We start from the raw sequence: 15,918 nt of genomic DNA, 5'->3' as shown, positions 1-15,918 counted from the left end.
GAGAAAGGGGAATGTGTTGTTGCATTCCAGTGACCAGGATGGCGTTTAAAAAAAACAAGTGGGTTGTGTTGCTGAACTGTCAATCTGCAATTGCAATGGGAAAATGTGGAAGAGTATTTAATCGTCACTCAGTAGATCAACAAACCTCAACTGCCATTAAAGTGAAAGCAAGGCCTGGGGCCTTCATGAAATCTTGGATGACATTGTTGGGAAGGCAGAGGAATCGTGTGTGAGATATCCAAGTCCAAAGTCAATCCTATCTGGCAAAAGTAGCTTTTGGTTCAGATGACAAATATAGACTACTACCTGATTGAAAATCACACTGTTTTCTCGTACATGACCTGAATAAAAGTGATGCTGGGTTGTATACTTGTGATGTAGGCATCGATGGAGCAAGTGATAAGGTCACCATCTAAGATCTAAACATTGGAAAACAGCTGAAGAGCAAAGGGATTAAAGAAGACAGGAACATATCTTTTGAATGCATATGTTCTCATAGAAGTGTTGATGAATATTACTGGACTGTAATTAGGCTGTTCGTGGAAGGCAGTGAACAAATTGGCTGAAATTACATCCTTAACCTTAGGAAAATGGCTCTTCCAGATACTGGCAGGGTAATTTTCCATGTGTGAAATCTCAGCTCTAAAGCTTCCTCAGTGGTGAAAAAAAACAGAAATTGCAAAACAATCTAAGAACTTGTTGGCGATAGAAGCTGCAGAAATTGCACTGAGCCTGTGAAACCTCGAAGACTGAATTTTCAGTGAAGTGGTTTAACCATAACAAAATTAGAGTCCTACATATGAAATATCTCAACAAGGAACTGTAAACAAATTGATAATGTATCAGGTTCCAAAGATCGATGTTGTGCACAGGCCTAGGAGGGAAAAAATATTAGAGAGAATGCTGCAAGTCAAGACAAAGGGCATAGAAGAGTGTACATGTGAAACACAGACTTCTAAAACCAGAGCCACTGGTGTTCACCCTATTGCCTGTTATGTTCCTTGTACTGGTGTTCCCACTGACCCCTGTGATGTTCCCTGCATTGAATTTTCCATAAAACCATTCATTTTGTCACACAAGTGCTTTGCTCCAGATTAAATTTGGATGGGCCACAGCTATGGCCATTCAAGATTGAGTTAAAGTGGTAATAGAGCTCCACTAAAGATGCTATTATATGATTGCGTGTTGAAGCTGTTAGTCTGTGGCAGCAAGAGCAAGCGACGGGAGACAATGCTGGCACCAGTGTGAGGGATAATGCATAGGACAGCAGTTCAGGCAGCATCCGAGGGGCAGGAGAGTCAACATTTCAGGCAAAAGCCCTTCATCAGGAATATCCTAGTGTACAGGCTATCACTGTGTACAGTTTTGACAGAAAACAGTACAGAAACCAGCACAGGGCACACAGTAGAAAGTACAGCCTCAGAACAGGATGAAGGCAGATGCATATGGAACTGTGGACATTATGAGCACTCACTTTGAACTTTATATGTGAACTGTCAGTGTTGTATAAATATGGGATAGGTGACATTATTACATAATGGTGTAATAAAGTGCATACTGACAGAGTCTGTCTGGGAATTACTCTGATACAGTCAGTCTGTGACTGAAAGATTGAATGATTGTGAATGATTATATTTGTTTTTGGCTTCCCAGGATTTCCAGTTTATTCTGAAAGGTCTGGCTCGTTTGCTAAACAACCCACTGCTCCAGACGTACTTGCCCAATTCCACCAAGAAAATCCAGTTCCATCAGGAGCTTCTGGTTCTCTTCTGGAAACTCTGTGATTTCAACAAGGTAGGACCCCGCCCTGGAGGGGGCGCTGCGTGAGATTGGGGGGGACGCAGGAGGTACTGAATGAGACTGGAGGGGGCACGGGGGGCACTGAGTGAGACTGGGGGGACACAGTGGGGTACTGAGTGAGACTGGTGGGGTGCGGGGAGCAAGGCGTGAGACTGTGGGGGTATACGGGGGGGGGCACTGAGTGAGATTGGGGTGTCGCGGGGGGCACAATGAGACTGGGAGGGGTGGTGTGTGGGGCACTGAGCAAGACTTGGGGAACACTGAGTAAGACTGGGGGGGCATGCGGGACTTTGAGGGAGACTGGGAGGTGCAGGGGGCGCTCAGCGGGACTGAGGATCACAGGGGGCTCTGACCAAGACTGGTGGTCATGGGGTGGCCCTGAGCGAGGCTGGGGGTCATGGGGGTCCCTGAACGGGACTGGGGGTCACGGGGGGGCTCTGAGCAAGACTGGGGAGGGGGCGGGGGGCCCCTGAGTGAGACTATGGGTTACGGGGGTGGGGGGGGGGGGGAGAAGAAGGGGACACTGAGCGAGACTGAGGGGGTGGGGTGGGGTTCCGAGCGAGACTGGGGATCACAGGGGGCCCCTGAGTGAGACTGGGGATGACCAGAGGCGGGGAGGGTCTCTGAATGAGACTGGGGGTCACGGGGGGGGGGGGGGGGGGGGGGCTCTAAGCAAGAGTGGGGTGTGGGGAGCACTAACTGAGACTGGGGATCACATGGGGGGGGGGGCCTGAGCGAAACTGGGTTATGGGGGGGCCCCTGAGCGAGACTGGGGGTCATGGGGAGCACTGCGTGAGACTCTGGCACAGTGTGGGGGTCACTGAATGAGGCCGGGTTGGTGGGGGGTGGGGAGGAAGAGGCACAGGAATGTGACAAGGGGACCCTGACTGAGACTAGGGGAGAGACTGTTCAAGTGGTTTAATTTTCTAAAGACTGCCATTCGATACTTCTCCTGGATTTTCCTTTTGCAGAAATTCCTTTTCTATGCCCTGAAGAGCAGTGATGTCCTGGATATCTTGGTGCCCATCCTGTACTATCTGAATGATGCGCGAGCTGACCAATGTAAGCTCTCCTCTGGCCTATTCTCCACAACCTGCACTGCTCTCTCACTCAGTCTCCAGAGTAGCTTGAGGTGAAAGGGTAAAACTTCCCATGGGAACTCGCCCATTTGGGTGAAGTAGTGAGTGCTGAGGAGTTTTGGGAAGTAACACTGGGTGGCTGTCATGATTCACTCTGGATGCTGCAACCATCCTGAGATGACACTGGCTCGCTCGTCTAACTGGTGTTGTTCATAGAACAGTACAGCTCAGAACAGGCCCTTCAGCCCACAATGTTGTGCCGACCATTGATCCTCATGTAAGGTAAACCTAACGTACAAACCCTCAAATTTCTGTGACCATATGCATGTCCAACAGTCTCTTAAATGTCCCCAGTGACCTCGCTTCCACAACAGCTGCTGGCAGTGCCTTCCATGCTCTCACAACTCTGTGTAAAGAACCCGCCTCTGACATCCCCTCTATACTTTCTGCCAAACAGCTTAAAAACTATGACCCCTCGTGTTAACAATTTCTGCCCTGGGAAAGCGTCTCTGGCTAACAACTCTATTTATGCCTCTCATTATCTTGTAAATCTCAATTAGGTCCCTTCTCTTCCTTCTTTTTTCCAATGAAAGAAGCCCGAGCTCAGTCAATCTGACTGTTTAACTTGTCTTTGTGGAAATAATTCTTATATAAGGGTATGTGATACTAGACTAATGTTCCAGACGCCTGGGATTAAATCTGACAATGGCAGCTGGAAAATTTACCTTGACCTGCTATGACTTGTTTTTTGGTGAGTTCAGGCCTGTGGGTGGCACGGTGGCACAGTGGTTAGCACTGCTGCTTCACAGCGCCAGAGACCTGGGTTCAGTTCCCACCTTGGGTGACTGTCTGTGTGGGGTTTGCACATTCTCCCCGTGTCTGCGTGGGTTTCCTCCGGGTGCTCTGGTTTCCTCCCACAGTCCAAAAAATGTGCAAGTTAGGTGAATTGTCCATGCTAAATTGCCCGTGGTGTTAGGTGCAGGGGAATGGATCTGGGTGGGTTGCTGTTCGGAGGGTCGGTGTGGACTTGTTGGGCCGAAGGGCCTGTTTCCACACTAAGTAATCTAATCTAATAATGTGATTGTTTTAGCTTCTGTCTGAAACAGATTCGCCAACGATTTGATTTTTCTAAAGGCAGCTTATCCACTTTCTCGTGTCTATCCAGAACCCCATGAATAACAAAAGAAGTGAAGCTGGGGGTGCAGGGGGGTTACTGAGCGAGACTGGGGGTGTGGGCATTGAGCAAGACTGAGGGTGTGGTGACGAACTGAGGGAGACTGGGGACATGGGATTGAACATTTTGGTTTGTGGAGGGGTGTGGCCGGATCTTACACTGATCTGGCATGGGTTCCACATTGGCATCCTGCCAATCCCACTGTGCCCAACTCAGCCTCAGGGATCTACAATCTTTTATCTCTGTGTTTGAGCTGGGCAGCTGCACACGAGGGTCATGTGGCTGACAGATCCGATACAGCAGGCATGGGGAGAGTCCGGATTGTAGGGACACAACTAGAAGTCACTTTGCAGAGGGTAGTGTCAATATTTAAAAGCTCAGTAGTAATGGCTGGCTGGACCAGGTGCATTGGATTAGTTTGTTCACTGCACCTTAGTCAGTAGCATTCCTGCCTCCGAATGTGTTAGTTCCAGGCTCAAATCCTGCTCTCGCCTTTGAGCCAAGGCTGACACTAGGGTGCAGTGCAGTGCAGTGCTGCAGGAGCCTGGATGAGTGTTAAACCAGAGTTCTTAAATCTTTTCACATCTTTGAAAGGGGACAGATTTCATTTTTTTTTCTTACTTGGTGAGTGGTGTCCCTGTGATTGAGGTTTAGTGCAACAGTAAACACGAAACTCAAACCAAAAAACAATTCCAAGGGAATAACTTGATCAATTAAAGGTGTATTAATAAGAGTGATCCTTGAAAAGTGCCAAGCAGTTGAGTGAACTAGTGAAACCTTTTGTTGCCATTTCAGTTCAGAAACAGAACTAATTAGAGAGAAACAAAGCCCCAAACCCTGGTCACCAGAGAATTGGGAGGAAAGTGGAGATGGTTTTAAGGTTTGGGTTTAACTAACATTGACCTTACATTTGCCTCCAGAGGAGCATTCTTCAAGCTGGCCTCTGGGCTTCATACAAAAGGGGGGGGTTAGAAGTGGGTTGCTTTTCAACCTTGGATTTCCCCCTCTCCCAGACTGTTTTGTGGAGAGCTTTCTGCAAGGGATTTGGTGAGGGAGAGCAAGAGGGGTAAGGTGGGAGTGTGTGAGCTTCACTCAGTCTCAGAGGTCTCTCGTGTGTTCTCAGCCTCACTTACTCATTTCTCTCTCTCTCTCTCTCTCTCTCTCTCTATCTCTCACTCTTGCTTTCTCTTGTGCACACCCACATTCTATCTTTCATTGCTTCACATCCCTTACATTCACTCCTCCTCTTTTCTTCACATCTGTTGTTATGCCCGCACAATCTCTGTCACGCCTTCATTCCCACCCTCCACACTCACTCCTCCAGCAGAGTTTCCTAACAACCATATTCTTTTACTCACTTACACTTACACCAACTTACTCTCTCATTGCCACATTCCTTCAGATCCACATGCTCTCAATCCCTCACTTCCACACACACAATCACTTTCTCTCATTTCCTCAGTGTCTCTCTCTCTCGCAAGTGCGTGTACACTCACTCACTCACTCACTCAGAACACACAGAGAACACAGAACATTACAGCGCAGTACAAGCCCTTCAGCCCTCGATGTTGTACTGACCTGTGAAACTGATCTGAAGCCCATCTGGCCTACACTATTCCATTTTCATCCATGTGTTTATCCAATGACTACTTAAGTGCACCTAAGGTTGGAGAGTCTACTACTGTTACAGGCAGGGCATTCCACCGCCCCTACTGCTCTCTGAGTAAAGAACCTACCTATGCCTCTGTCCTATATCTATCACCCCTCAATTTAAAGCTATGTCCCCTTGTGCTAGCCATCACAGTCTGAGGAAACAGGCTCTCACTGTCCACCCTGTCTAAGCCTCTGATTATCTTGTATGTCTCTGTTAAATCTTACTCTCTTTCAGTCCTTCCCTCTGTCTCCCTCTCTCTCACACACACCCCTTGTCTCTCTCATTCCCTCTCATAAACAGTGAGGGTTCGGAGGGCCCGCTATGCTATTTTGATTGTAGTTCTTGAGGGGCCAATGATGCTGTGGGGACGAGAGAGAATGTCCTCCTTGACCTGCTCCCAGCTCACTGGCTTATCCCCTCACCCATTGTGCTTCTTGTGGTCCCCTTCCAGAGGACTCAGTGTCACTCCTGATATCCAGGCCTCAGGCTGAATGAAGGGAGGGAGCCTCACAAAGTTCAATGCTCTTGCAGTCAGAGGCTGTTTTGAAAGGGCAGAAATGAATTGATCTCCGACTGTCCACCGCATCTCCTCCACTTCCCGCACCTCCGTCCTTGAACCCCACCCCTCCAACTGCCACCAGGACAGAACCCCACTGGTCCTCACCTACCACCCCACCAACCTCCAGATACATCGTATCATCCTCTGTCATTTCCACCACCTCCAGACAGATCCCACCACCAGGGATATATTTCTGTCTCCACCCCTATCAGTGTTCAGGAGAGACCACTCCCTCCGCCACTCCCTCCGCGACTCCCTCGTCAGGTCCACACCCCCCACCAACCCAACCTCCACTCCCGGCACCTTCACCTGCAACCGCAAGAAGTGCAAAACTTGCGCCCACACCTCCCCCCTCACCTCCCTCCAAGGCCCCAATGGATCCTTCTACAGCCGTTGCAAATTCACCTGCACCTCCACACACATCATTTACTGTATCCGTTGCACCCGATGTGGTCTCCTCTACGTTGGGGAGACAGGCCACCTATTTGCGGAACATTTCAGAGAACACCTCTGGGACACCTGCACCAACCAACCCAACCGCCCCGTGACTGAACACTTTAACTCCCCCTCCCACTCCGCCAAGGACATGCAGGTCCTTGGCCGCCTCCATCGCCAGACCCTGGCCACACGACGCCTGGAGGAAGAGCGCCTCATCTTCCGCCTAGGAACCCTCCAACCACACGGGATGAATGTAGATTTCTCCAGCTTCCTCATTTCTCTTCCTCCCACCTTCTCTCAGTCCCAACCCTTGGACTCAGCACCGCCTTCTTGACCTGCAATCTTCTTCCTGACCCCTCCGCCCCCACCTCCTCTCCAGCCTATCACCCTCACCCTCACCTCCTTCCCCTATCGTATTCCCAGCGCCCCTCCCCCAAATTCCCTCCCCCCTACCTTTAATCTCAGCCCGCTTGGCACACTAGCCTCATTCCTGAAGAAGGGCTTATGCCCGAAACGTTGATTTTCATACAGAGACAGACCTGTCCCCACCAGTACTATACCCCAGTGTTATACAGTGATACCCCAGTGTTATACAGTGACAGACCTGTCCCCACTAGTACTGTACCCCCGTGTTATACAGTGACAGACCTGTCCCCACCAGTACTGTCCCCCAGTGTTATACAGTGACAGACCTGTCCCCACCAGTACTGTACCCCAGTGTTATACAGTGACAGACCTGTCCCCACCAGTACTGTACCCCAGTGTTATACAGTGACAGACCTGTCCCCACCAGTACTGTACCCCCGTGTTATACAGTGACAGACCTGTCCCCACCAGTACTGTACCCCAGTGATATACAGGGACTGACCTGTCCCCACCAGTACTGCCTTGTCATGTTCTGAAGCTCAATATTGTCTCCAGAAACCAATCTGTCCTTGACAGAAGTTGGAACACATATGAACATACAAGTTTGGAGCAGGAGTAGGCCATCCAGCCCCTTGAGCTTGCTTCTTCAGAAATGACTGATCTCTTTTGTTAGTTGAGAAACTATCTGCGTTTATCTTAAATGTCTTCATCAGCCCTGCCTTTACAGTACTCTGTGGAGTATAGTTCTAAATACTCACCACCCTGAGAGGAAAGAATCCTTTTTACTTTCTGAAGTGGGAGACCTGTTATTTTTAAACACCGTCCCCTAATTCTGGTCATTTGCACATTCTCCCTGTGTCTGCATGGGTTTCCTCTGGGTGCTCTGGTTTCCTCCCACAGTCCAAAGATGTGCAGGTCAGGTAGATTGGCCATGCTAAATTGCTATAGTGTTAGGTCAGTTAGTCAGAGGGGAATGGGTCTGGGTGGGTTACTCTTTGGCGGGTCGGTGTGGACTGGTTGGGCTGAAGGGCCCGTTTCCACACTGTAGGGAATCTAATCTAATCAAAATGTTCCTGAAGCATCCACTTGTTTGGTCATTCACGATCTTCTATGTCTTATAAGGTCACCTCACATTCTTCGAGCCAGTACCTTCCAGCTTGTTCAAGATTTCCTCATAAAGTGAGGACTGCCGATGCTGGAGATCAGGGTCGAGAGTGTGGTGCTGGAAAAGCACAGTGGGTCAGGCAGCATCCAAGGAGAAGGAGAATCGACGTTTCGAGCAGAAGCCCTTCATCAGGAATTCCTGAGGAGCAGGATGCTGCCTGACCAGCTGTGCTTTTCCCACACCACACTCTCGACTCATTTCCTCATAACTTCCCTGCTCCACTATCAATCGCGCGAACCTTTTCTGAACTGTGTCTCACGCCTTTATATTCTTTTCTAAATCAAAACTGTGCATAGCACTCCAGATGTGACCACACCAATACTTGACACATACACAGCAAACCATCCTTCCTTTTATATTCCATTCCCCTCACGATAACATTAACATTCCATTGGACTTCCTGTAATCTCTTGCTCTATCTGCAGAACAAAGTTTTGTGATTCATGCACCAGGGCTCCCAGATCCCTTGGTCCCTCTGAGTTCTGCCACCTCTCCTCATTTAACTGATATGCTGTTCGTCTATTCATTCTGTCAAAGCTCACATTTTCCCAGATTGCACTTATATTTGCCAATTTTTTACCCATTCATTTAACTTCTCCATAACTCTTTGCTGACTCTTTATGTCCCCTTCGCAGTTTAGTACCTACCTATCACCAGCAAATGTAGCTCGCCTGAATTCATTTTCTTCATCCAAGTCATTTAATATGAACAATGAATAGTTGAAGCTCCTGCAGTGATCCCTGCAGGATTTCACTCATTACAGCTCCTCGTGTTGAGATGAAGCGGCTGCAAATATTTGCCGAAAGTAACATCCATGTCACATGTATGAAAATACAAAATGTAGGAAATCACTAACTCTGTGGAGAACCAGAATGTTTCTGGGCCAGGATCTTTCACCTGATATAAGATTAACTCTGTTTTTCTCTCCACAGATGACTCCCCCACTTGCATTTTGTGATTTTATTTGAGATTTGTAGTATTTTATATTAGTACATTAGCGCCTCAACTAACGAACTTAATCCGTTCTGGGACCCAGTTCGCGAACTGAATCAATTTTTCCCATTGTTCAGAAAGCGTAAGAATGCTTGGACGTAGCAACAACGCTGTTCACACTGCACGCGCCAAAGATGAACTGAATGAGATCACGCGGGGCCCGGGAGCTTTTGCATTCAACAAGCGCGTAGTAAAGCAGAACAATGAAACCACGTGGTCGCACACAGGCTTTTTGCGTTCGTACCTTCGTTCGTACCTTGAATTTCGTACGTACGTTGAAGCAAAATTTTACGTACAATCCTGTTCGTAAACTGATTTGTTCGTGAACGGGGTTGTTCGTATGTCGTGGTGCTACTGTATAACCGTCGTGGGCTGTAGTCAGTGTGAGTCAGTGCTTAAGGAATTCTGCAGTCGTTTGAAGATCATGTTCTGTGCTAAGTAAATATTGATCATGGAACAGGTCTGACCAGTTCTTGTTGGACTGGAGCATTGACACAAAATACTATGAAATCAGACACAAGACTTGCTTAGATTTATTTTAAAAATTATCTCACTGAGTGAACTTGAAATCTGCAATGTCTGATAACTACGAATGTGAGACTGATGAAGCAGAGTAAGAGCAGTGGGACAAGAGGGATCAGGTGCTAGAGCAGCCAGTGGAGGAGTAGTGTCTGGCCAGCAGCTAGAACATGCCTTTGCTGCCACATGGAGGAAGCGCTGGAAGGGCAGCTCTGGAAAGACTTGGAGGGGTTTGCTACATTCTTTGACAGAAAAGCTGGTGAACACATGAAAAGACAGAAATGTGACCGTTGCTTTTCCTTTTGTCTTGCAGCTCGGGTGGGATTGATGCACATTGGGGTCTTCATCCTCCTGCTTCTCAGTGGAGAGCGCAACTTTGGTGTCCGACTGAATAAGCCGTACTCGGTCCGTGTGCCTATGGACATCCCAGTGTTCACTGGAACCCATGCTGATCTCCTTATCATTGTAAGCCTCCTCAGTGTGATGATGGAGTGGTTATGGTACTGCATTAGTAATCCAGAGAACGTGAGGTTAAATCTTACACAGGTAGTTTGAGAATCTGAATCCTGTTTAAAAAATTTGCAAATGGAAAAGAAGGAACATATTTCATAGAATCCCTACAGTGTGGAAACAGGCCATTTGGCCCTACAAGTCCACACCGATCCTCAGAACACTATCCCACCCAGACCCATTCCCGTACTACTCTACATTTACCCCTAATTAATGCACCTAACCTACACATCGCTGTGGGCAATTTTTAGCATGGCCCAATTCACCTAAACTGCACATCTTGGATTGTGGGAGGGACCTGGAGCACTCAGAGGAAACCCATGCAGACACTGGGAGAATGTGCGAACTCCACACAGTCACCCGAGGCTGAAATCGAACCCGGGTCCCTGGCGCTGTGAGGCAGCAGTGCTAACCACTGAGCCACCGTTTCTCTAGCACATTTCACAAGTCTCGGATATCCCAAATTGTTTTCCTGTCAACGGAGTATCTTTGAAATGGAGGTTACTGTTTGTAATGCAGCAAAGTAAACAAACTATGCACAGCAACATCTCTCAAATCCCGGTGTCATCAAAATGTAACCCTTGGCCAAGGCACGCCATATCAGAGACAGGTCAGACCAGGAGCAGCTCACCGAAACCTTTGTCTGTGCTAACCATGGAAAGGCCATCCAGCCTAATCCCACTTGCCCATGCTTGCTCCATACTCCTGTAGGTTTCTCCACAACCCCTCTTTAATCACCCACCCATTACCTTCAATCGCTGCCCCCTCCACTCTTAGAGCAAACTGACCCTTCAGTCCAACGCATCCATGCTGACCTGATATCCTAAATTAATCTGGTCCCATTTTCCAGCATTTGGCCTCTAAACCCTTCCTATTCATATTCCCATCCAGTTGCCTTTTAAATGTTGAAATTGTACCAGCCTCCACCACTTCCCTGGCAGCTCATTCCATACCTGTACCACCCTCTGTGTGAAAAAGTTGCCCCTTAGGTCTCTTTTATGTCGTTCCCCTCTCACCTTAAACCTATGCCCTCTAGTTTTGGACTCCCCTACTCTCTGACAAAGACCTGGGCTATTTACCCTATCTGTGCCTGTACCTATTTTTTTTTACACTTTTGTTAAAGCTTTCCTCAGCCTCGATTGGACCAAAGCGAGCATCCTGAATCTATCCCATCTTTCCTGGTAACCATCATTCTCCAGCCCTGGCAATAACCTCACAAATGAAAAAAAAAACAAAGGATAGTACAGTACAGGAACAGGCCCTTCGGCCCACCAAGATGTCTGCCTAAACTAAAAACTTTTTGCCTCTATGTTATCTGTAAACTCATGTTTTCTGCATATTCATATTATCTGTGAAGGATCCTGTTAAAAGCTGCTATGGTATCTGCCTCCACTAGCTCCTTTGGCAGTGCTTGCCAAGCACTTATCACCTTCTATGTACAAGAAAAAAACCTTGCCTCTCACATCTCTTTAACCTCATTCCTTTTCTCCTTAAATTTAAGTCTCCTAGTAATTGATTAGATTAGATTAGATTACTTACAGGGTGGAAACGGCCCTTCGGCCCAACAAGTCCACACCGACCCTCCGAACAGCAACCCACCCACATCCATTCCCCTACATTTACCCCTTCACCTAACACTACAGTCAATTTAGCATGGCCAATTCACCTAACCTGCACATTTTTGGACTGTGGGAGGAAACTATTTCCACTCTGGGAAAATCCCGTCTGTACTCGCTCTTAATATGGTCACATTTACCTTGTAATGTGGTGGCCAGAATGGGCTATAGTAATCTAGCTGTAGGCTCACTGATGTTTTATCTGTTTCTGTTCTTACTCCTCTGCTCTTAGTTTCCTTTAAAAGTTTAGGCATTGAAATTATGTCCCACGCTCTGTTACCTTGATGGGTTTGTGGATATTCACTCCAAGGTCCTTCCATTTCTTCACACATCTCAGTATCTGAGCGTTTACCACGGATTCCCTTGTCCTGTTTTCTTTTCATAAGTGGATGCCTTAACACTTCAAAATGAATTTCATTCTGCCATTATTCTGCCTCTTTGACCAATGCATTTATGTCTGTCAACCATCCACCACTTTCTTCCTCACTATCCACCACATAACCAATTTTCATATCACAATAGACAATAGGTGCAGGAGTAGGCTATTCTGCCCTTCGAGCCTGCACCACCATTCAATATGATCATGGCTGATCACCTGCAAACTTCTTTAACATCCCTTCTACATTTAATTTAGAACCCTGATGTTCAGGATTACGTGAGTAATTTGCCCTTCAGAATGCTATTTTGGGCGGCACGGTGGCACAGTGGTTAGCACAGCTGCCTAACAGCACCAGAGACCTGGGTTCAATTCCTGCCTCAGGCGACTGACTGTGTGGAGTTTGCATATTCTCCCCGTGTCTGCGTGGGTTTCCTCCGGGTGCTCCGGTTTCCTCCCACAGTCCAAAGATGTGCAGGTCAGGTGAATTGGCCGTGCTAAATTGCCCGTAGTGTAAGGTAAGGTGTAGATGTAGGGGTATGGGTGGGTTGCGCTTCGGCGGGGCGGTGTGGACTTGTTGGGCCAAAGGGCCTGTTTCCACACTGTAAGTAATCTAATCTAATCTAATCTATTGAAACAGTCTTCAAGTCACAGAAACACCCATTAGCTGTTATGTTTTTGCTTCTTGCCGTTGTGCCGATTTTGGCTGCAATTTTCCATTTTGGTTTCTTGGAGTTTTAATTTTCTGACCAGTTTGCCATGTGAGGTACGGTGTGAAAAGTCTCTGGCGATTACACCTGACTACCCTCATTGACTCCCCTTATTACCTCCTTTTAAAAAAAAGGGTTCAGGGGGCATAGTCAGAAACAACGTTGCCTTATCAGACTGGCTATGTTGGTTAATCCATGCCCATTCTGAATTACCAGTGATTCTCTCCTCTCAATCCTTTTCCCAGTAGCTTTCCCACCCCGGAAGTTTGATTGGTTGACCTGTGATTTACTTGGTGTTATGATTCCCCTCAGAGAACATAACTTATTTTTCAAAAAGAGAATAATTTCACGGATGGAAAGAATTGTGCAATAAGATTTCGCACTTTCAGATTTTCACTCCACCAAACAAACTAAATCAACATCGACTCAATGTAACTTTGGAAATAATAGATGAAATAATAGAAAATATACTTTCGTGATCAACTAATTAACACAGTCCATGGTACACTCCCAGCAGATATGTAGCCTTGTATTTAAAGATGGTCAATGCTCCTGGCTACTAGCCAGTTTGCCTTCTCCCTGCAACACCAGCTAGTATCTTCGTGGAAGTCCCTTCACCCACTTTCTTGAATATAATCAGTTGACTTTCAGCACCAATGTACTGACTGAAAAGATTTGTGTATTTGTATTGACATAGACAGAAACAGGCCATTTGGCCCAACCCATCTGTGCTGGCATTAATACTGCACTCCAGTCTCTTCCATCTTTCTTCCTCTCTCTTCTCCCTCTGTGGTTAGCACTGCTGCCTCACAGCGCCAGAGACCTGGGTTCAATTCCCGCCTCAGGCGACTGTCTGTGTGGAGTTTGCACGTTCTCCCCGTGTCCTGTGGGTTTCCTCCGGGTGTTCCAGTTTCCTCCCACAGTCCAAAGATGTGCAGGTCAGGTGAATTAGCCATGCTAAATTCCCCGTAGTGTTAGGTGAAGGGGTAAATGTAGGGGAATGAATTGTGCTTTGGCGGGTCGGTGTGGACTTGTTGGGCCGAAGGGCCTGTTTCCACATTGTTAGGGAATCTAATCTAAAAAAAAATCCTTGTACGGTTTCCCATTGAGTCTGTCAATATCGCTCATTTAACCACTCTCTGTGGTAACAACTTTCACGTTGTCACTGCGCTCTGGCTAAAGAAATTTCTTCTCAATTCCCTAAAATTGAAAGCAAGATCCTGTAGACGCTATAGTATCTACCAGGTTTGGCAGCATCTGTGAAGCTGTCCCTGAAGTAAAGTCACACCAGACTCTATATTAACTCAGTTTCTCTCTCCCCGGTTTCTGACAGCCCTGCTGATATCTCCAGGATTTCTTGTTTGATTTCTTGGTCTCTCTCTTATTGTAATTGGCCTTAGTTATAGCGTTCCCCACACAGGGAAACATTTTCTCAAACCCACTTTATCATTTTGAAGAATTCGATTAGGTTTCCACACAGCCTTTTTCCTTCAAGAGAATAGGTTCAAGAATCTGCTCTCTAGATTCCTTTTGCACGGATTTTATATTTGTTTCCATTAATAAGGTTGACTTGCCCAACTATCATAGCATCCCTGCTTACAGCTGTAATTGGTCCTTTAACCAATATTGTAACTCCCTCTATTCTTATTTCTGAAGTATCTGTCTGAAAAACCATTAATCAGGAAGTCTGAGCTGTCCTTGCAGCCTTCCTTTAAGCTACGTTTCAATGTTGGCTTTAATGTCTCACTCCTAATTTCCTGTCTTCCATTTCAGCTTTGCTCCCCTTCCCTCCAAATCTACATGAAGGTTCTCATTGTCCTTCCAAACTAATTCAAGCAACCCCTGCCCTTCAACAGCAATAACAACGGCCCGAGCAAACATCCCCACCACAGTATGGCCCTGGTGACGTGTAACTCCACCAGTTATACAGCTCCCATTTTCTCAGAATGGGTCCGAACATTGCAATAATCTGACGCTGTCTCTCCTGCACAGCCTGCCTGTTTTGTTGTTTCATTGCTCTATATCCATCATCACTAATGCATGGAACCAAGAGCAGTCTGTGGTTGACTACTTTTGTGGTCCTTATTACTAATTTCTGTACTAGGTCCATGCTATCTCTCTGTCCTAGTCCCCTAGCTACTGGATACCCTCTGCTTTTGCCTATACATTTGTAGGAGTGGGTTTGCTGGCTGGGCATTTATTGTTTGTCCCTAATTGCCCTGGAATAGGTGATGGTGAGCTGCATTCTCATCCAAATCATTGATACAGATAGCAAACAGCATTCTTGGATGTAAATATATCCACAATATTCCGATGGAGGGAGTTCCAGGATTTTGACTCAGTGACACTGAAGAAATGGAGATATATTTCCAAGTCAGGATGGTGAATGATTTTGAGGGGAACTTGCAGGGGATGGTGTTCTTATAACATTCTATAGTAGAGAAGAGGCCCTTCAGCCCATTGAGTCTGCACTGACAAGAAGTTGCTCTAATTCTACACAATTCCCACTTTCCAGTGCTTGGCCCAAAACCCAAATGTTGTGAAATTTCAAGTGCTCATTTAAGAACTTTTTAAAGGTTGTGAGATTACCTACATTAACTACCTTCCCAGGTGGTGTATTCCAGATACCTACAACCCTCTGGATGAAAAATATTTTCCCCAAATCCCCTCTAAACATCCTGCCTTTCACTTGACTTCAGGTGATCCTTTGAATAAGGGGAACAGTTGCTTCCTATCTATCCTATCCTTGCTCCTCATAATCTTAAATACCTCAATCAGGTCCCCTCTCAGTCTAAAGAAGACAATCTGAGCCTTTTCAACCTTTCTTTATGGCTAAAGTGCTCCATCTCAGGCAATCTCCTGGTAAATCTCCTTTTCACCCCTTCAGTGTAATCACATCCTTCCTTCTAGTGCGGACACCAGAACTGCACACATTACTTCAGCTGGGGCCAAACCAAAC

At 46.9% G+C, this 15,918-nt stretch overlaps 1 protein-coding gene across 4 annotated transcripts in view; it reads left to right on the top strand.

The window, feature by feature from the left end:
• Nucleotides 1-15,918, top strand: part of LOC140463813 (protein HID1) — a 101,785-nt gene that overhangs the window by 53,243 nt on the left and 32,624 nt on the right. For all 4 annotated transcript variants that reach the window (XM_072558161.1, XM_072558160.1, XM_072558163.1 and 1 more), the window contains exons 9-11: nucleotides 1,654-1,794; nucleotides 2,772-2,862; nucleotides 10,061-10,212. In XM_072558161.1, the coding sequence (XP_072414262.1) occupies nucleotides 1,654-1,794; nucleotides 2,772-2,862; nucleotides 10,061-10,212 (384 nt within the window). The remainder of the gene's footprint in view (nucleotides 1-1,653; nucleotides 1,795-2,771; nucleotides 2,863-10,060; nucleotides 10,213-15,918) is intronic.

The sequence above is a fragment of the Chiloscyllium punctatum genome, chromosome 39 (genome assembly GCF_047496795.1).
Source record: "Chiloscyllium punctatum isolate Juve2018m chromosome 39, sChiPun1.3, whole genome shotgun sequence".
In the NCBI taxonomy this organism is placed as follows: Eukaryota; Metazoa; Chordata; class Chondrichthyes; order Orectolobiformes; family Hemiscylliidae; genus Chiloscyllium; species Chiloscyllium punctatum.
The sequence above is the reverse complement of the archived record's forward strand: the minus strand, read 5'-3'. Positions and strand labels throughout refer to the sequence as shown.